The 23,251-nt window shown below is 33.0% G+C and overlaps 1 protein-coding gene and 1 pseudogene across 1 annotated transcript in view; one reads left to right on the forward strand and one right to left on the reverse strand.

Moving 5' to 3' along the window:
* The window catches only part of LOC149572888 (DUF1997 family protein, putative (DUF1997)), a 145,477-nt gene that overhangs the window by 59,957 nt on the left and 62,269 nt on the right, over window positions 1–23,251 (forward strand). The window contains exon 4 of the mRNA XM_089813993.1: window positions 12,059–12,167. Within this exon, the coding sequence (XP_089670119.1) occupies window positions 12,059–12,167 (109 nt within the window). The remainder of the gene's footprint in view (window positions 1–12,058; window positions 12,168–23,251) is intronic.
* LOC149572890 (nodulin homeobox-like) overlaps window positions 18,415–23,251 on the reverse strand; it is a 36,030-nt pseudogene continuing 31,193 nt past the window's right edge.

A 23,251-nucleotide genomic window follows, 5' to 3' on the forward strand; every position in this document is an offset into this window, starting at 1 on the left:
CTAATGTTTTCATCGGTGTTGGAAGAGGACCATGTTAGTCGTAGCTTTGTTGATGCCAATCCAAAATTCCTTCTTGATTTTCATATTCTAATTGTCGCCTTCTAGTACCGTTGGTATCGCATCACCCATATTTGACCCCTCTATGGCATAGTCGATGTCGTGTATTCTCTATTGATGTCGTACTTGAGCGAATAAATTTAATTTGTGAACATTTCCCATGATTAATGGTCCAGCCTTCAAACATTTGCGACTTTGATAGGAATCGAACAAGGTTGTTATTAGTCCCTGCCTTAAAGGTAGGAAACTAATGTTTTCGATTGACCCCCTACTATTAGTTTTTTTCACCAAACATCATTTTTTCTAAAGTTTTTCTAAAGTTTTTGATTGTATATTTTAAAATTCATTTATCGAAGGAAAAATCTTTTTTATGATTGGTTAAGAAAGATTTTCCTGGGGATAAAATCTATTTTTCTGAATTTAAAAATATAGAAAAGTACAAAGAATAAGTATCTAATTAATTCTCAAGCCAGAGTTAATGCTTCAGTCAGAGTTTATAAGTTGATATTTGGGAAAGACGTGTGGCCATAATCCTCTGCCCTCATACAACCACTGATAAAGCTGACATGGATTAATAAATGCCGTAAAAAACTGTAACTGATTTTCAAGAGCTTTAAATATACTTCCTCATTATCGAAATTACGGTTCATTAGAATCTTGTGGTGTTACATAGGATATGGATGACATTGGAATTCTTCAATTACATGAACCTCCTTTAACCTCTTTCTATGTTCATTCATTTGGTCACATGAGCAAAAGTTTTTAAACAAAATTCAAACACGAATAGTTGGCTTACAGTAATGATAATAATTCATTTTTTACGTATTTGGGATGAGAATTGAATTTCATTGTGTGAATTGAATTTCATTGTGTAAAAAGATTATATTGTATAAAAATATAATTTTAAATATATCATATAAAAATTATATATATTTATAGTGTTATAAAATATTTGGATATTTCAAAAAATAAATTTGAATACATATGTAAAAGAAATGATTAAATAAATAACATGACATATGTTTTAATCTTAACTATATAGTATAGAATGATACATGTTCAATATTAATTTGTACAAATCCAATTATATAAAATATAAACTATAAAGTATAAACATTTTTAAAATGTCTACTAAACACTTATTTCCTAAATAGTAATTTTATAAATTTTATATATTTAAGGGTTGTATCATTTTGTGAAGTAAAAAAATAGTTTTAAAGTAATTTTTAAAGAAAGTCTTAAAATAAAGAGTAAATATTTTTAATTTCGTCTTGTAAATAAAAGGAACTAATTTATAATTTTTATATGTTTAAAATAGATTTAGCTTCTAATTATTATTTTAATCAAAAGTATTTTACTATTCTAAATATTTAGATTTGTTCTCTAGCTTTAAATTTTATATATATTTCAAATCTTAAAAAATTAATCAATTATTTTGATCTTTGTTGGATTAAAAAATGATAATAATACATAATTGATTTAAATTGAAATAAAAACTAAATATGAGATGTAAATTCTATTTAATATAAAGGCCTTTATAAGGTGTGTTGTATAAAGATATTAAATATTTCAAATAATAAAGCGTGATATTATGTTAAAAGTGACTTCATATGCATAATCTTAAATATATTCTAATTTAATAATTAAAACATAATATAAGAAATACAAATGATATATAAAAAAAAAATAGACTAGTAAAATCTAAATCAATTTAGTAATATAGAGGATAGAAAATTATAATTATAATTAAATATTGTATTTTAAAAATAAAATTTATTACAATCCATTGTTAATTTCAATATGATTGAAACAAAAATGTATAAGGTTTTCTTCAATTAGATAACCATTCATTTTCATTAAATTTCCTCTACTTGTTCTTTCATGTTACATTTATACCATTAAAAAGCATTCATGATTTCATTTTACTTTTAATCACAATTCACGCCAGAAGGCAGGGTCTCAAGCTCGCAAAGTGCTCTTGTTATTATCATTTGACGTTACTGGAACAAAGTTGCTTACTAAGAAAAATCTCTATATTCTTGTTGGTGTTCAAACGTACATTATTTCTCTGTAAATATAGATGCATATACATCCATACGCTCAATGAGATGCGACTTCTATCTTGACCTCATCTTGAAAAAATCTCACACGCTATCGGCTCCATAATTAGGTGAACAATTTAAACTTTTTTTCATCATCGCTAGGAAGGATATCTAATGACGTCTTCACAAAAAATCACTCCATTAAGCCTTTTTCCTATTTATAAAGTTGGAAGACTTGGTGGTCCTCTTGCATCAAGAACCTTTAGTTTTGTTTCATTCTGCAAGTCTTAAATTTGAATTGAAAGGGTGCAAATATCACCAATAGCTAGTCTTGCAGAATTTTGGTTCAAAACAACCATCACAAAGATGTGTACTGTCTCCCTTAACGTTGCCATAGCATTCTGCAAGCAAGACTTATGCAGTAAAAAATTTCTAGAATTTCGAGTATCCATAGTTTGTAAGATGCAATTTGTCACTTTGTCCAAGTAGGGAACCATTGCTTTTGGGACACCTTGTATAATTCTAACAAGAGCCATCAGTGACACTAAGTGGACAGGTACATTAGAACCCATAATCCATATTTAATTTTCAGCAGCATGCAAATATCCAAACTTGGAAGGAGAATTCCAGTAAGAGTTTTGCGTATTGTCACGATAGTCACTAGATTTTGTGAAGAACCTGCATTTCTAGATGCACTTCAACTAAGACACTCAATTAGAAAGAAAACATCATGAATTAAATGTGGTATATCTGAAGCAATATGTGAGTGCCATGTAGTATCCATCCCTTCAACATCTGAATTATTTGGACAATTCCTAAACTGGCATGGTATTTGGCTAAGTCACAAGGTTCGAATCAAATAAAGTTTGACGAGGATAAAAGTTATTGACAATAAATTCGCCTTTAATAAATAATTAAAAAAAATCTAATAATCTGTCAAATTATTTTAATTATTATTTTCCAAAGAGGAAAGATGTTAAATTTATTATAATTTACAGTATTATTTTGTAAAAGTTCAATAGTTAAATTTTTTATTAATATTTGAGTAAATATTTTATTTAAAAGCACATTCTAGAAATTCATATAGAATTAAAAATAATGCAAAGCAAAATCATTTCTATGTTTTTCCTCTATTAATTCCTTGTAACTTTGACAAGACAAGTGTTTTGATTTTCAGATCAGTCTGATTTGGATGCATGAGTTCCCTTAAGTATTGGTCACTAGAACATATTGTCCCCTCTAGACAGATCGGCATTTTCCTTGTGGCTTTTATAAGCCACCTTATTTACTAATGTGGTTAGTTAGGTACTAACTATTAGTTACTCTTGGAATGGGCACCAATCTTGAGGAAACAATTATGTTGTTAAATAGGCCAGCCTGGAGAGGGACATGTCCATTCAGTGAGCATGCCCCTTGAATTAGGTATAAGGGTGGGCTAGGTTGCAGATTAGAAGACGCACCGAAATCTATAAGTCTGCTCTTCTAGCAATCTGCCCAAATAGAATCATATATAGAAATGTAAACATTTGTAGAAGATCCATGACCTTAACATGGTATCAAAGCCTAGTTGCAAATGTAAGAAAGAAAAGGTTTAATGCCCTTAGACTACAATGGATTTGGAGAGAGAGTTGAGCAAACAATCTGCAAATAACGGATATGGTCTATCGTATTGTCTGCAAGGAAATTGATAGCACTACTTATTGTCTGCAAGGAAATTGAAAGTATTTGTTTTGGCTAAAAAGAAAATTCAGTAATACCATCACACACTATCAGATGGTGTAGCCGCTTGGACTCCAAGATATATTGCAATATGATTCAAACCCCAAAACTACCCATCATGCGATGTTGGTTCTTTATTCACTATCAACTATGATATCTCCATGATAGAGCATCCCATCAGCAAGTATGATGTCACTCAACGATAATGGTATGCAAAAGAATCAAATGAAAAATTTACATTACAGAGGCATTCAAAATTAGTAATTTTGAATTAGCGACAAAGGGTAGAAGTGTAATACGATGAAAATAAGTGGAATGATGCAGTGACAGTAGACAAGAATCGACCAATACAAAAGCTCATATATGTAGAGTGACATATCATGTCGTGATGTGTAAAAGACTACACAAAAGCTCTTATGGAATTGAAATAAATCTATGTGATGTCTTAAATGTAAGGAAGACTTAGAAATCTACAATGGACAAACATATTAGCGGCAACATATTTGCTTTGCTAGTTTAATAAAACAAATATGGTTACCATATATACAGTCAACCAACATATGAAATTGACGACTACTCATTTGGCATTCTACCTACAACGATAATTAAAAGAAAGACAAAGGAGTTCGTATAAAATGAATAATCTGTGGCATTGAAAGCATTTTTTGCAATCACAAATTTATATTATTGTGAGTCCTTATACTTAGTGATAATTGGTCTCAATGATCATTGTTTCAAAGAAGCTATATTCTTGTGTGCTCGATAACAAAAATGATGCATGATAACGAGTCAAAGATCAGCGATAATGACAAATTTGATGTGCCTAATGATTAATCAAAGGTGATATTACCAAAGGAAGGATCGATGATAAAGTGCAGAGACTAAATAGAATACATAACGGTTAATTTGACAAATACCCGTGATTGGTATGATGTAGATTGAGTAGCCATCCTATTCCACAAACAAAAGAGGTAATAAAGAAGATGACGTGCCTATATATCGTACAGTCTAAATAATAGGGAGAAGAGTGTGAAGATTAAAAGGAAAAAATTCTGCCATGTAGGAAAGAGATAAGCCTATATTCAATCAAGTCATGTTGGAATGAACATGTGTTTGAATATTCTTTGCCGTTAGAGGAAAAAGGAAGCGATTGAAAATGGATTAAGTTACTGCCTAAACACAACCGACAAATCTCCACATTGACATTGGTAGACATACCCTAGAAATAAGTTGGGTGCAGGGACATTACGAATGTTGGGTGACTTTCTCGAGTGCACACGATAGAAGGGATTAGAGTGGGATGTGACCATGTTTTTGGATGCCTAAGTTATCACACTTACATCACAACCTCTGAATAATAAAAGGGTGGTAAGACATGCTAGGAGTATTGAGCCTCTTAGCACGACAACATTTTCTTCTTCAACGACTATACGTGGGAGTTCTTCAAAGAAGCAAACCATTCAATAAGAAAATTGTATCATCATCATTGTCAGAGAGTTTTATAAGGTTTCATGTGAAACAATATGACCTAACAGGAATTTGAAGCAATCTCCAAGGATAGCTGCATGCAATCAAAATAGTTGGTCGTTTATGGTGCTCATCAAATTAGATATATTTGCACAATCCTTTGCAGAACCAAATATCAGAACTACAAAGGAGAGAATGCAAACTATTATTCAGGAGCCAGTTTTGAATGCACCAAGAAAATCACAGAGATAACACAGATTTGCAAGTAGAATTAGATATCAAATGTTTAATAAATACTATGCTGTTATGATCAGAATTGTCTATACAAATTAGAATATCAGATACTATTGATAGTTGGCCTTCAAACAATAGGCATCAGTGTTATGAGTTGCAAGATGCTGCAATGGTGATCTGCGTATAGACTTATGACTGCACACTCATGTGCAAATTCTATGGTATTGGCTAGAAATGAAGGTTGTGACCTCTAGATGGGAGATACATTTGGGAAGGCTTTGTCAGGTCGGGAATATTAAAGGAGGATACATCAAGCTGCTAGAGACTATAGTCAAGCACAAAATTCATTGTAATATTTGGTGACTATCTACCATTTTGGAAGGCCATTACTCAAAGAGTATTTGATGAATATCGTTGATATTTTAGGAGGCCAATACTCATGATATCATATGCGATATCAAAACATTTTACTCAAGGCATTTCTAATCTTTCCTCAAGTCCAAGAGGGAGTGTTAATGATTGTGGACTTAGAAAAGATGCATTCTATATAAACTTATGACTATTTAGATTATTAGTATTGGTTCTCTTAGAAAGGAGGGAATAAAGTGACATCATGTTGTGACACTAAGATCATTAGCATAGTATGCCTTCTTAACAAAAGGAGAAGCTAAATGATTTGTTATGGTGAATCTTGACTTAGAGGGAGTAGACCATACTTTATTGATTCCTGAGCAATAAAGAATTTGTAGCAGAGAATCATAAGTATCATCTTATACGAAGGTTATATGTTAGAGAGAGTACCTAGAAGATCGAGTTGACTCCCTAGGATCTAGGTTATACAAACCCAGACTGAGTGTACCATGGCAAGATGGTGTATACTCATAAAATACAAAAGCTTTCATCAAGCTTATGATGAAAAGATATGTATCTATTGTACTTGAGCTCTTCTTTTACCTTATGTCTATAATATCTTTCATTTGTATTTTTTATAAGAAGGGTATATGCCTTGATTTTTTTTCTGAAGAATGTTCTTGTAGGAAAGAATTTTGGATTTAGAGGGAGTCTGACATCTCATCAAGGCAACCTTGAATAAGGAGCTCAAAAGATTTGATATCCAGTAGGAGTCTAGAAAATCTAAAATGAGCAACCATCTGATGGGCCTACCTTTATAAACATCATGGTGTGGAAACATTTCTTAGCAAACAGTCTTGCAGCATCAGTTTGCAATAATAGAAAACAATCCTCCAACACGAATTTGCAGTGATAGCAAATGATTTTATGGTGTTTTAAATCAGTAGAGGACTATAGGCAAATCTTGAATAGATTCAAGATTGTGTTGTGAAAGAGACATTTCAATGTCTATGAATCACAACTTGGATAAAGAAAGAATTTAATTATTCTCTAGACTTTATCCTTAAGTACTAGAAATTAGAAAGCAAGTATTCTTATCAAACCTCTCTGAGAGTGATCATCTCAGGAAAGATCCAAGTATGATTGAATTGTTTTATATTCTTATGATAATTTATATTATTGTTAGGATATTGACTGTTATGGGGCTTCACCATTTGTGCTTGTTATTTAAGAGGTGACGATCTCTGAGATAATGTTCTGACCAGTAAGAGAACTACTGGCAGATTTGGATGAATTTAAGATCATGTTGTGATGGAGGATTTCTATGTCTATGAATCACAATTTGGATAAAAGGAAGAATTTAATTATTCTCTGAATTTTATCCAGTGTACTGGCAGATCTTAAATTTAGGATCATGTTGTGTGCCTATGAGTCACAACTTGGATAAAGGAAGAATTTAATTATTCTCCGTATTAATCCTGTGTAAGGCATTCTAGTAATGGATTGTTGGTAGAATCTAGATCTTGGACAAAATCAAGATCATGTTGTGACAGTGACATTTGTAAAAAAAAAACTCCAGACGTCACAACTTGGGTAAAGGGAGAATTTAATTATTCTCTAGTCTTTATCCTTAGTATTGTATTCTATGTAATACTATTATGACAAGCTCAGGTAATACTTCATATCACAAGCCTTATCAAACACCCTTTGTCACAAGCCTAGGTGATTTGATAGTTTGTATTACGAACGATGCTTAGTGATTTGATCACAAGCTCCGGTGATAACTTATATTACAAGATTTGTAATATGATGTGTTTCAGGTATCATTTGTATAATGATACATCATGCTTGAAATTCAGAAAGGTATAGAGTGTATATCTATGCTTAGTCATCTCTATTGATGTTGCTAGATATGTCTCTATCACTTATCAAGTTAAGAGGGAGTGTTAGTTCCTTGTAACTTTGACAAGACAAGTGTTCTGATTTTCAGATCAGTCTGATCTGGATGCATGAGTTCCCATAAGTATTGGTCACCAGAACATATTGTCCCCTCTAGACAGATCGGCATTTTCCTTGTGGCTTTTGTAAGCCTTCTTATTTGCTAATGTGGTTAGTTAGTTACTAACTATTAGTAACTCTTGGAATGGGCACCAATCTTGAGGAAACAATTATGTTGTTAAATAGGCCAACCTAGAGAGGGACATGTCCATTCAATGAACATGCCCCTTGAGTTAGGTATAAGGGAGGGCTAGGTTGCAGATTAGAAGACACACCGAAATCTATAAGTCTGTTCTTCTAACAATCTACCCAAATAGAATCATATATAGAAATGTAAACATTTGCAGAAGATCCATGACCTTAACATCCTCAAATCAGAAGCCTAATGTTATTCTCGCATTGCTTTATTTCCCATTGCGTAGGATTTTGGTGATTTTTGACTAGTCCATATTATTGCGTGAAATCCATTAATGTGAGGCTGGGTGTTTGAGTGACCAAATTGCTCAACCAAATGATAGGCATCAGGTGATATCACGTGATATATGATAAATAACAACATTTTTCAACTAGCCCAAGTCAAACATTGCAGTTTCTTTTATAATTAAATTCAAGTAAAAGTGCCCGATGAAAATAGTTTTTTATGGAAGATCAATGCGTTTATTGAAGGTGAATTTGTTAGTGAATTTGATTGAATTTTTTTTTGACCCTTGAATATTCGACGGATTTTGAACTTCATGATGTTTGTTGAACCCTATGACATAGGTATTTGGGACTCTAAACTTGCCAATATTTAGAGTTCCATCACATAGCGTTGAGGTTTCAACCTTTGTTGAGAAAGCTATGGTACTGGCAAACTTGGATACTGCCCCTTCAATAATGAAAGATCAAAGCAAGGAAGGAACATCTGTCTAATGATAGAAGTGCCTCTAAAAAACATCTTACTTCATGGCAAGTATTATTTGACTTGGGCTCATTCTCAACGCCATAATAATCATCACAATCATGATATAAACCAAGTCAAACACAATAGTAACCATGTCAATAGAAACACAATAGGAATCTCAACAAATCCATGAACCAAAGTCTACAAAAATCTCTTGCAATGATCGTATGTGCAAAATAGTACACAATTGATAGATACTATGGTAACACTTACCTTTTAACAGCTTGAGTAAGATACAATCTAAGTTGCAAGAGATAATCTAATCATCTCTTGTTGGGCTCAGATCACAAAAACATAGGATGCTTTAGGAGGTCATTCAATTGATCTAGCAAAATATCATCTAAAATTTCTTGAAACTCCAATGCTCCACACACAACACCAAAATACACCTAGAACAACAGAAACAATTATTCCTCACGATAAAAATCCATTGACAATATCTTCCAATGCTCCATGAGAAAATAATGATGATAAGAGAAAGTAAAAGATAGCCAAGGAAGGCTCTATTATAGAAGTAAGGATTTTCCGTAAATAGAGACTTCAAAAGTCTCGATGTGACAAAGAGAACATGGGGTCGCTCCATCAGGGTTTGAATGATCAACTTCATCCCACCCATGACCACTGTGCAACATGGAGAAGTGGGAAGTCGTCGGCTGATACGCTAATTCCCTTGTAGGAGTAATCATCAGTGGGGACACACCATACAACCCATTATGATAGCCATGATCGACTACATTTTTCTTCCTTTTTGTTTGTCTTGTTTGTGCGAACTACAACGCTTCAATAACTATTACACCAACTGAAGAGACACATGATCATTTAATAGATGTCAGTTAAAAAAATACAAAATGTTAGTTACAAAAATACAAGATTAGATCAAAATCAACTAGGAACCATCATAAATGACACTACTAAAAAGGATGGAAACAACGCAATGACGTTCCACATAATCTGCAACGATTGTCCTCTCTAGCCTTCATTATCACCCATGCAAATTCTCCTTAGCTATCCTCGTGCTTCTGTCTCTTAATCTCTCCTTAAACAAAGATAGAACCTATGCCAAACTAGTTTTAAAAAATACTAGCCTTCAAATCAATATCTGGCCACAATGTCGTACTAGCTTTCAATTCCAACAGATGAGGAGAAAAAACCAGCTACAATAGGAGCCATTAGAGATATGTACGATCACCATCACACAACTGTTCAGCTCAATTTGAACTTCAAAGTGACTGAGTTGGGAAGGTCTTTCTATCAAACCCCTCAATCTCATCTTTTCTAAGGACTGGAATGAGGAATCAGATCACAAATCATCTCATGAATGCTTTCCCACTACTAGATTTCATTTTGCATGAATTTATGGGGCTATTGAAACTTGGCCTCCAAAGGAGGCTCTTTAACTTGGTAGCAAGGATGTGCTTCCTTCAAGAGATAACAGATCAAAATTTGGTTGTATAGAACTAATTGATGATGATCTAGGTCTTCGAGGACTAAGCTTCATCTAATTAAATCGACAATTCACAGGATTTCCAAAACTAAACATCAAATGACGAGGAGCATTACCATTCCTATCCATATTTTCTAGTCCATATAAATGTGACGAGGATGCAATTGTAGAGCGAACATCCCATTTTCCTATAAAAGTGTGCTCTTCTTCCATGACCATGTTACTGCAACTTTGATCCCATAAGATATTACAATGAAATAATAAAAATATTAACAACAACAACCACACTTAACTTCACAATAAAAACCAATAAAGCTGAATAAGATATGCTAATCAACTTTCAACCAATATTGCAAGAGAAATAGTTGATACACAAAGCTAGGTCTCAACACTAAATTATTATCCTGCAAATATGAACCCTCAAATGTTGTTATCTAATCTTGCTTTGATACCATGTTAAGTTAAGCTAGAAATAAAGATAAACAGCAATAGGGAAGAACAAAATAGATGCAAGATAGATACAAGAGACACATAATAATCCTAGGAAAACCCTTCTAGATGAAGGGAAAAAACCCAGCCACGCAACCAAAAATATCATTTTTATTGATCATAGAATGTTCAAGTGTACAATGTTTTTTGCTTGATGCGATATATATATAACAAATAGAGCGACTATTCACATTACAAATGAAGGTCTCTTCAATTTCCAAATACTTATTTCCATAAGCATGCCTCAACGCATGTCGCACGGCACGTCTCTAAATTATATCAATTATTATCACAAGTGTCCTCTTCAGCTGAAGGTGACCATAACAGTTATAACAACCATATTCCTAAAACAAAGATAAAGATCTCTATCGCATCTATAATTCTCAACAAGTAGTAGTAAAATTGTGAGTCAAAAGAAAAATGCCATCGAACATGCAGAGAAAATGTGGGTTGTAGACAGTTGCAAGTACATGGTCAAAACTGTGACCTAAACAAAGCCTCAGGCCATAAAACACTCACACCAATTATAGAAAAAACAACCATCCTTTGTGCATGATTCTTTCAAAGACAAAACCCTTCAACAACTTTTGTATAATCTTGGGCTCTCTCGCAAGGGAGTCATACCCAGACTGACTCCTGCTCTGATCTCATGAAATAATTCAAAATTGCATATTTGAAATAATGGATTCAATGGGTACATATATCAATTTACAAGAGCTTCAAACTAAAGCTAAAGTCTTCTAAATATAGAAGACTACAATTAAATAATAAACAGAACACTTAAATGACCATTAACAGAAGAATCTGAAAACCTAGCTAAAATAGAAAAAGATTCTAAACTTTTCTAATACCTGGAAGGTTAATTAAGCTGCCATTGCATTCATTGATCTTTGAAATTCTAAAAGATGTGTTGTGGTCATCCATTGAAATGTTTAGATTGTTTAATGAAAATCTACAAATATCTTTGCCAATGAAATTGTAAGATAGTCTCCCTTTCGTGCTTCCAACTTATGGTAGCTTTTGGGGTTTGCTGGGATCGACAAGCTGAAACAATATTGAAGAAATCATAGATGGGTAAATGCATTATTTCAACAGAAGAAGCAGATACAAGTTGATTTCATTCTTCTAGTTCAATCTCTAATTCTTAATTTAATGCAACATCCTCAGCATTCTAATCTGTATTGATATATAATTTCAAGTTTTATAGATGTTATACAGTCCTAATATCTGTCCTAACTAATCCTATGATATTATTTTTTTTTTGTTCCATTTTTCTGTTTCATTTACAGTATGTTATATCAATGTTGCTTTCAGGTGTACCTTGCCAAAAATGAAATTCTTGAAATTTGAAGTGGCCCCTGTACTAGATCTTCAAGTAACCACTACATGTGAAGAGTGCATAGTGGAGTTGCTTTCTTGTAGGGTATGTTTTTTATTTCCGACAAATGAATGATTCATCACTAGTGCCAAACCTTGAGGATAGAGGTAATGTACATGTCTAAGAGCTTGAAGATGTATTGAAGAATAACATGTATTTCACATTTCTTTTCTGTGTTTCCATCTCTTTTATTTATAAGAATCCTAACTTGGAAAAACCATCAAAGTTTATCTATAATGCTCTTAACACTGGAAACCACAACTGTTTCTTGGGTATATGTATAGTTTATCTTGTTTAGAAATCCCCTTCTATGTAACAACTATTGAAGTATAACATCAGTCGAAGTGATGTACTCATTATATTGAGTATTTGTATTCATGATTTAACATGAACATTTGTTTTATATGTTATATTCTTAATAAGAATTATATATATATAATTGACATTTCTTACCTAAGCGGGCTCTTATCTTAAGAAGAGACAATCTGAATGTATTAGTTACTCCTCCGAATGGTTATCGATTGCATTATGGTTGAATATTATGTCCACGTAGGGACATGACCCTACACGTAGTCATGTCTCTACGGGGACATGACACTTTGGATATTTAACATGGAGTGATCGATTCAGTCTGATATCATTCACAAGGCATCTCAGACTCTGCAATCGCTCTCTTCTGCAAACAAAAGATATCAGTCAATCCGAGTTCGTCCATTATCTATTTCTGCCCAGTATCAAAGGTCTGCACAATCAGAAACAGCATAGTATATATTAATATATACTATTAGATTGGTAAGTAAATCTGAACCAGTTCAGTCTGTAATAATAGTTGTCTATCAGAGATCCTGATTTTACTTGGTATCAGAGCCATCTTGATAGAGACTTCTATTCTTCAGAATTAAAATTAAAATCTCAGATTTATCTATATTAGAATTTTATTTTCAAATTCAAAATGGTTAATGATGTAAGATTGGAGGATAGACTTGAGGGAGCATCAAATTTTTCATCATGGAAAATTTGAGTCGTGATAGTATCAAGAGAAATGGAGTTAGAAGAGTACATAGAATCAAACAAATGAATAATTGAAAATGATCCATATAAAATGACATAGAAGAGGCACAACAACAAAGCCATGAAAACTATTATAGACTCGGTGAAGGATCATATTCTTCCATCTATATCCAGTCGTAAAACTGCCTTCGAGATGTTCTCTACTATTGAGAACACTTTTGAAATCAACAATACTAGTAGACTGCCAACTTTAAAGAAAGATCTTCTATATATAAAAATGAACAATGGGGAGTCAATTATGTCCTATTTTCTAAGAATCTCCAAGTTAAAAGATCAACTTGCAACAATTGGAAGTCAAGTTGATGCCGAAGAACCTAACATCATAGCTTTAAAAGAACTTTCACTATCTTGGGAAACCTTTATTCGTGGTCTAAGCTCCCGTCCTGACTTTCCTAAATTTGAATTAGTCAAAAATGAATGCACTCAAGAAGAACAAAAATTAATTTCCATAGGAATCAGTATAAATCAAGAGGGAGATATTCAAGCTCTTCATGCTAATACGAACAATAAAGAAAAGAAAGGTAAATTCAAATGTAATTGGAAGGAATTCAACAAATCATATAAGAAATGAGATTGGTCAAAAGTACAATGTTTCAAACGTGACAAATTGGGTCACACTCACAACTTCTGCCCTGGATGAAAGAAAATTCAAGCAGCCCTAGCAGAAATCAAATAAGAGAAAGAGGAAAAAGAAGAAAATCTTGCATTCTATTTAGCTCTCTCAAGTGAACTAAACTCAAACAAAAACACATGGATTATAGAAAGTGGAGTATCTCATCATACTAGAGGCTTTAGAGACAAATTCGAAAGCTTAAAAAAAAATACTCCTTTGAAGAATTAACCATTAGAGACAATTCTATGCATCTGGTTAAAGGTATTGGATGATGTTCAATTTATCTAAATTAGGTATTACTCTCCAACTTAAAAATATTTTATTTGCACTTGGTATAAAAAGAAATTTGGTCTCTATCTCCGGTCTTGTTGATCAAGGATACAAAATCACCTTTCAAGAGGATAGAGTTCTACCTTGGCCAAAGAACTCCAACATCAAGAAAGCTATATCTATTGGATTTAGAGATGGAATTTTATATAAACTTTGTAATCAACAAAATTTAGCCCTAAGTCATGAAACATCAAATTCAACTGAAATTTGGCATAGGAGACTAGCTCACCTTCATTTCCGTGCATTGTCATCAATAGGGAAAATTGTAAAAGGGTTACCTAGTCTCAAAACTGATAACTTAGGCATCTGTAAAGGATGTTCCCTAAGCAAGAACACTAAGAAATCCTTTCCTAAAAGCATACACAAATCAAAATGGGTTCTATGCCTGTACCTTCCCTAAATGGGTGCCTCTATTATGTGATTTTTATTGATGACTATTCTAGAAGAACTTGGATATACTTTCTCAAACAAAAGGAATCAATCGAAGTATTATCTAAATTCAAAGAATTCAAAGCACTAGTTGAAAACTAGTTTGGTCAAAAAATAAAAACACAAAGATCAGACAATGAAGGAATACATCTCGAAAATTTTCAAAGATTTTTGCATTTCTGTTGGGATTAAGAGGGAGTTTTCTGTACAATATAATCCTCAACAGAATGGAGTTGTAGAATGAAAAATAGATCAATTATTTAATCTGCCAAGGCAATGATGCATGATCAAAATCTTCATACTTCTTTTTGGGCTTAAGCTTCTAATACTACACTTTATATTCAAAATAGATATCCTCACTCAATATTAGAAAACTAGATCTAAGTCGCCTAAGAATATTTGGGTGTCCTGTTTATATTCATGTTCCTTAAAGAGAAAGAACAAAATTAGAACCATGTGGAAACAAGGGAATACTCATTGGATATAGTGAAACAACGAAAGGTTACAGGATCTATGTTTTGGGTCAAAGAACAATTGAGATCAGTAGAGATGTAAACTTTGAAGAAGACATTGCCTTCAATCTTTCTAAGAACATTGATGAACCATATACAAAACCTACTACTAAACTGGAGGAAGATCACCCAGTAGAAAATAAGAGGGAGAATGATAGTGAACCTCCTTCACCTACTATTTCAAATTTAGAGAATATTGAAAATTCTAATAATAAAAAGAGGCCACTTTGGGCTAGAAAAATGATAGAAAAGAATCATGTTGAACTTGATGAAGAAATAGAGAAAGCAAGAGAACAAGAAATCAGTCATCTTATGCGACACTATTAACTAGGCTTATCAAATTAGAACCTTCAAATGTTGAAGAAGCTTTATCAAGCAAACCTTAGAAAGAAGCAATGATTGAAGAATATCAATCAATATTAAAAAATGATGTGTGGGATGTTGTACCCAGACCTAAGAACAAATCAGTTGTCTCTTCTAAGTGGCTATACAAAATCAAACATGCACCTGACGACAGCATTGAAAAATACAAAGCCAAATTTGTGGCACGCGGGTTCTCATAGAAGGAAGGAATTGATTGTGAAGAAAGTTTTGCTCCAGTTGCTAGGTACAGATTTGTTAGGACTATCTTAGCAATTGCAACGTCCAAAGAATGGAAAGTTCATCAAATTGATGTTAAAACAACATTCTTAAATGGTGAAATTGAAGAAGTTTATATTGAGCAACTAGAAGGGTTCATCACTCATGGCAAAAATTCCCACATGTGTAAATTAAAGAAGGCACTATATGGCCTTAAACGGGCACCCAAGACATGGTATGAAAGAATAGACAACTATCTAACAAAGTTAGGGTATTCTAAGAACGAAGCTGATCCAAACATATACTTCAAAATAAATGGTGATGACATGATTATTCTTGTGTTATATGTTGGTGATTTGTTAATTACAGGTGAAGAACATCTTATAAGCAAGTGCAAACAAGAACTAACAACAGAGTTTGATATAAAAGATCTAGGTCTTCTCCACTACTTCCTAGGACTAGAAGTCTGGCAAAAAGGGAACAACATTTTCCTAAATTAGGGAAAATACACTATTGATATTTTGACAAAATTTGGAATGATGGATTGTAAACCAATTACTACTCCTATGAAAGTCAACTTACATAAGTTGAAGGATGATATGATCGAATCTGAGTCTATTGATCCTACTTACTATAGGCAGATTATTGGATCTTTAATGTATTTGGTGAACACTCGTCCTGATATATGTTATGCTACTAATACCTTAAGTTAGTTCATGTGTGAACCAAAGAAGATGCATCTAATGGTAGTCAAATATATCTTAAGATACCTATTGTCCTGCATTTTGTCACGACAAAATGTTGGTAACACGAAACTTTTTCAAACTAGTTTCGCGTCTCAGTAAGTTGAATTTGATATGCAATTGCTTAATGTTGATCAATCAATCAATTTCAATTTGTAAATCAAATTATTTTACTGAAGGCTTTCATCAAGTCTTTTTCATTTTGCTTTCTATCGAGCCTATGCTTGATTTTTGAAGCCTTCATTGTCATTTTCTTTTCTTTTGAGTTTTGTATTTGTTGGTTTTAAGTCCTTTGGTTTTTCTCATGTCATGGCTTTCGCTTTTCCCTTCGATTCGGTCTAACCTAGAGCTCAATTGGAGTTGTCAATCAAGAGATATGCTTGTTTTAGTACCTCAAAACTTGACCTTTTTGGTGCTGTTGGTTCCCAAAACCATAGATTGGGATCCTATGGGTCTTGTCTACTTGATGTTGGGATATCCAACCAGTTAAGGCCAACTTGACGGTATTGATTGATGTGATCCAAATCCCCTACGCTTCTGGCTTTGCAAAACCAAGGCGGGTGTACTTGATCCTGGACGAAACACTTAGCTCCAAGACACTTATAGCAGATCAATTAGAATGTGAATGCGATGAAAGCTTTCAAAATGGCAAAAATTATAGAAAGCTTTAAGATTGCAAATTACAAATTAAGAATAAAAGTAAATAATCGTATGAACAAATGTGATAATGTTTTTAAATAAAAAATGAATGCAATAAATGAATATATTAATTCTTCAATGGAAAGAAATGAAACAGTTGCCAGCATATGGATTATGAATCGGGAGTAAAAGATTAGTGCTTAATTAAATGGGCAATTAGAATCAATATTATAAGTTGAAATGTACAACTTTATAAAGTTCAATGTATTTAAACTATAAATAATTTTAACAATTTAGATGCGACGGATCAGTTATATGAATGCAATTCTAAACTAGTCTAGGATGCACTTTAACTCCTGCGGAGGCAAATTAGACATAAATACGAAAACAATAAAATATTTCACAATATCTGTGTTTATCAAGTTTAAAATGCAATAATGACTCAGTCCACTTATCCGAATTTTAAAATATTTATAGAAAATAAGTTAAAATATTTATAAAGGACACAACTTAATAATAATTTAAAACCCCGAAATATAAAATAAATAATTATGCCAGAAATAAATCACAATAAAGACACTCCTTACAGATGATCAATCTATTGCGAAATCACAATAAAGACACTCCTTACAGATGATCAATCTATTGCGAATTTTAATTCTAGAATCACATATAAATTTGCTCTGTAATCCAAAATCTAGGAGCTTTGTTCAATCACTCATTGCTTTACCAATTAGAAAATATAATACATCATAAGCGCATCATAGTATATAAATTTTTTAAAATAAAATATGAATTGTCTTCCCCTTTTTCCAATGGCCTATATTTATACATTTTGAAGGGTGTCCATAAAACATTGCACCCCTTTATGACAAATAATCACCAATATAAATTTTTAATATAATCCTGATTAAAACAATTGGTGGTTTAGTAATTTTTAGGCCTTGTATATCTTAGTGATGACAAAGTTGATTTGAAAAGTTTAAATATTGGAATTCTTCAACTTTGGACAATACTCCTCTTCTTTGACACATGAGATATCTGCACATCCCTCTTATTTGAACCCTCGATCATGGAACGGGTGTGGTGTTTGATATTTAAGGACTTTAAGTGATATCCAGATACTAATTTTTATGTTGTTTGATACTGCCGTTCATCCAAGTGATATGCTCAAATCCCTTTATTCCAGATGTGCATGGTACTTGAAAAATTGTGTGCTACTTCATCTGCTTGATATCCTGCAACAAACACAAAGGAGCAGTTACTATCAAACCAAAATGAAAGACTTGGCCTGCGTTTAAATCTTGACATCGAACCATTGTGATTTTGGAAGCCCTTCGATGAGCAGACAATTCCATATTCATATTCTTCGAATGTTCTGAATCACTGTAGCTTCAACCAGATGAAGAATGAACTTATGCACACAATATTTGGGCAGCATGATAAAATGTCTAAAGTTTTCCATCAACGCATTATTATCTTTCTTCCTTGACCTCGGGTATTGGTTCCTGTCTTCTCCCACTGGGTGTGCAAGCTTCTAAAATTCCATCTTGTGTTTGCTTCTTACTAAATTTAGGACAAATAATATTCTTGCTACAGTAATAAGGCTTCTGAGGAATTGATTGTTCCTGACATACTGTAGTATGCAATTGTTCAAGGAACTTGCTAAGAACCTCCACATCTTCCAAATGTAAATTAGGGATTAATAATATTGCATGCTTCCGTAATGTGTAGAGATTTTTGCATATTTGAACAGTTGTCTGTGCTTCAGAGCCACAAAAGTATTCACTAGATTGATTAAGATGCTGCATAACCAAGCAATCAAGAAATCTATTGAAGAACTGATTCTTCACTTCTTCTTTACAAACGCCTGGCACGTAACAATGTAGATTTGCAAGTATGTTCACCATTGATGCTGTCCTTTGTTGAGCATAAATAGCAGGAGGGATGCAATTCAATCTCAAAGCACACCCACTGATTGCCTTGTTTGGTTCTGTTGTCAGAGGTACTGAAGTTGAAAGACCACAGATCGCTGCACTTGTAGACAATACCATAACTGCCCTAGCAGCGTGGAAAGGATCATACGTAAGAATAACATCTTTCTCTGATTCTGGCAAGTCTACCGTACACCAACACGAGAATTTTTTTTCTAGGGGTAATACTTGAAGTAGGTCTCCAGTAATATTATTAATGACCAAAGCTTGAAAGTTTGTGTTATTTGACAAGTTATCAACAAGTCACATTGAGTTTAGGAGAATGTAACCCTTAGGGCTATCATTGCCTGTGTATACCTTAAATGGTTTTGGTTCTTTTTGCAAGGTAATTTTTAACAAATCAAGGACCTCAGATACTAGTGAGAGTGCCAAGTGCATGCTCCTTGGAGAATTAGCAACTTTATCCAAATATGAGCAATTTTTTGACTCACACAGTTCGAGCAACATTGATAGAACTTTGGATTTTAAACGAGACATTGAGGCAATGACATATGTTGCAACTATAAAATTCAATGTTACTTTCAACTTCAGTACTGACATGGCCAAGGAAAGTACACCACCATTCTTGCAGAGTTCCCTATTTTGAAGAAGTTGCTCTCTAAACGACTTCTGCAGACAGAGAGAATGGAGTGTTTGAATTGAGGCTTCACATTGTTGTGTAGCAGTACAAGTTGTAGTTTAAACAACGGTAATAGTTGATTTTTTGTTGAGCTGTTTGGAACTCAAAGCATGAACCTCCAGTTTTAGAAATCCAATGTCTTTTCTCACCTAGTCAAATCTAGCTTCGATGAATACATCAACCAGTGATATATGAAGGTGATTTGGAGGCTTTCCATTGTAGACTTGATGACTTGTATTAGAAATGAACAAGCATCTCTTATCCCCTTTCTCCTTTAGAATAAGCAAGGTGTATGTAGCAAAATAGATTCCTCAATACTCTTGATGATTTCTAGAATACTGAAAGAATACTGAAGCAGATGGTAGTATATTTTCATTTCTGCTATATATAGCGAGACATCCATCAAAATGACTTTCTCTGGCATCCTTTGGTTTTCTAGACTATTAGTTCTATCTTTATGAACACGTTCTTGATCTGATCCTTATTATAAATCTAATGATGTCTTATATCAATATGGCTTCAGCAGTAATACAATTATCGTTTCTCACGTGGTCATAGAATCCTATAACATTAATCTAATGCTTTTTAGTGACTATATGCTTTTGACTTTAGTATTTGACCAAGGAGCTCTCCATCTTTACATAACTCCATCACCATGTAAACATAATCATCATCATCTTCAAATGCATCGCTGAAATGGACTGCATTCACATGCTCATTCTCGGCTCGCAATATTTTGACTTCTCTCTTAAGTCTTTAACATCAGAAGGGAGCAAGAATATACATCTTCATAAATTTAATCATGGATGCTAATACTCATGAAATATGCTCAAATGGATGTCTAAAATTTTGAATTTTAGGGCTCCATCAGGGGCAACAACACGAATTAAAAATATGATGTGATATTTTTAATTTGACTTCCACTTTTTGATAAATATAACTTAAATTCACTTTTTGTTATGTTTTTAAGTTACTTCAAATTTTTCATATAAAGTGACTATAGTGCACTTATTATTATAATTTTAAGTTGAGTTACTTTTTGATTTTTCACTTAAAGTGACTATATAACTATATAGTTCCAATTTAATTTTTTATTTTTAAATCAAATGCTAATTTAAATATTACTTTTTAAGTGATGTTTATATGTTGTATTTTTAAATATGATATATAAATATTGTTTATGACCCATTTAGTAACATTTTAATAAAATTCAGTGGATTAAATGACTTTAAGTTATCAAAAGTGGACATTTTATATACAATTACATGTAAAATCCATCAAAAGTGGACATTTTACATGTCATTGCATATAAAGTTCAACTTGGTGGACTTGTTTGATGTCATTACATCAAAAGGTTATCATAAGTGGACCTTTTTGATGTCATTGCATCAAAAGATAAGTTTTTATGTCTTTGCATCCAAAATGTGAGATGTAACTTAAAATGTGCATTCCCTTCCAAAAGGTCCGATTTTGATTGCTTGCACATTTTAAAATGTCATTGGCCCAAAAAGGTTTGATTTGCCCTATTTGCACATTTTAAAACATGCTATTGACCCAAAAAGGTCCAATTTTAACTTGGAAAATGTTTTAATATATGCATTGCCCTTCAAAAAGTCCAATTTTGAAGAAATGCGTGTCTTTGCCATCCAAGAACCTGATTTTGATCATAGAGAGAGATTTTCTTGATGGATTTGCATGGGATTTTCTCTGTTGGAGGCATTTTTACTTGGCAATGATTTTCCTTACATCAAAAATGGATCAACATGGCCAAAAACGTTAGTTGAAGCTCAAATCTAGGGCACGTTTTTGAAGAAATAAGCAAATAACTCCATTTTTTATCAATATTTTTGCTCCGATACAAATCGATTTGTCTTTATTGGGAGTTACATTGTATGTTGATGCATATTTTGGTGTTTAAACACCAAATCGATTTTGTCTTGTATCTTGGTGAAAAATGTTTTTCACCAAAAACATCCCCTGCATATGCATCCCAAAAATGTTGGATCTTGGAGCAATCTTAGGGCACATTTTGGCTTCTTTTAAACTATTCTTTGTTTGTTACCCTTTCCCATTTGAATTTGTAAAAGTTTGAATGATTTAGATGTTTTTGGAGAATTTTTCAACATTGGAGCATCTTTCTCCTTCACTTTTGGCACTTAATCTTCATGTAAGTGGACTTTTTCTTTCTTGCTATTTAATTTGTACTTAGCTTGCTGATTTTATGCACATAATTGCTTGATGATTTCCACTTGTTGAAATCCATGCCATGGAAAGTGCATTTTTCCTTTAAAAATGAAGTTTTTGTTTATTTTCATGTTTTTGGTTCTTTCCCAAGTTCCAATTTCAAATTTGAGTGTTGAAGTGTTTTGCATTTTGGCATGTTTGAGTCACTTTCCAAAGGTACATTTTTCTTTGTGTTTTCGTGTTTTGTGTTTGTTTGCCGGTTTTCTCCACTTTGGAGAAGTCATTGTTGTTTCACTTCATGCAAAAGCATCATCACATTCCACATTCCATTTTCGTGTCACAACACCTCACCTCTCATTCAACAAATGCGATTACATGTTTTCCATCTCATTCATCATCTGCACATGCATGTAATCTCATTTTCCGTTTCCATTTTCACTCATCTCACTTTTTACATTCATTCGCATGACACGATAACACGAAATGCCTTACGTGTAATTGTATCCAAAAGGTCCGATTTTGATTAAAAGTCACTTTTTAGAAAGTCAAAAAGATGTCATTTTCATCTTTCATGTACTTTGACTTCTCCTTTTCACCAAAAGTGACTATAAAGCTCATTATCCCTTTTCCATTTTCCATTTTTATCCCTCCATATGCATTTGCACCTTCATGAGCAAATACATGTTTCCACATGTTTCCATGCTTTCCATCTCATCCATCATCCGCGCTTACATGTGGAGTGCATCCTCCATCCGCATTCACATCTTATCTCACCTCTCATCTCTCGTTACATGTACTCATTTTTCATGCAATAATGCCTTGAAAACCCTATGTCACATTTGAAATCAACAATCTCCATTTGCACGCATTCCCATGCACCAAGCACTTTACTTTGAAAAAAGAGAGTTGCAGATGCTTGTCGGAAAGTTGTTCCAAAGTTTACATCCGAACATCATTGAGAAACTTTTCAAAGTGTCAGAGACTCCAATTTGTGCTAATCTACAAAGGAAAATTTAGGATAACTTGAGTGAGAAAAGCTTGATCACATCAAATTTTAAATGACAACGGACAATTCATCAAAGAGAGTCAGAGGTTATCAAAAGACTTAAGACCATGATTATCAAGGTGAATGTAGCGACACAAAATACAGAAACTCTCAATCCTATCATTATCCGGAGTAGCATCGCCAAGTACAAGGCCTTTCAAGACAATCCCTAGGATTGTTTCAATTCTCTTCCGTCTTTCTTCTTCTTTCATGTTTGTATTTGAAGAGAATGTATTACATGAAAATGTGTAATTATACGTAATACGACTTACATGTATAATTACATGTAATGTGAGTTGCATGTACATGAAAAGATGTAATGTGTCTTGCATGTTACCCTATATTTTCTCTTTCAATTAGACTAGGTCAAA

This window comes from Cupressus sempervirens, chromosome 2 (assembly GCF_028749045.1).
Source record: "Cupressus sempervirens isolate cs-2001-9-10 chromosome 2, ASM2874904v1, whole genome shotgun sequence".
NCBI lineage: Eukaryota > Viridiplantae > Streptophyta > Pinopsida > Cupressales > Cupressaceae > Cupressus > Cupressus sempervirens.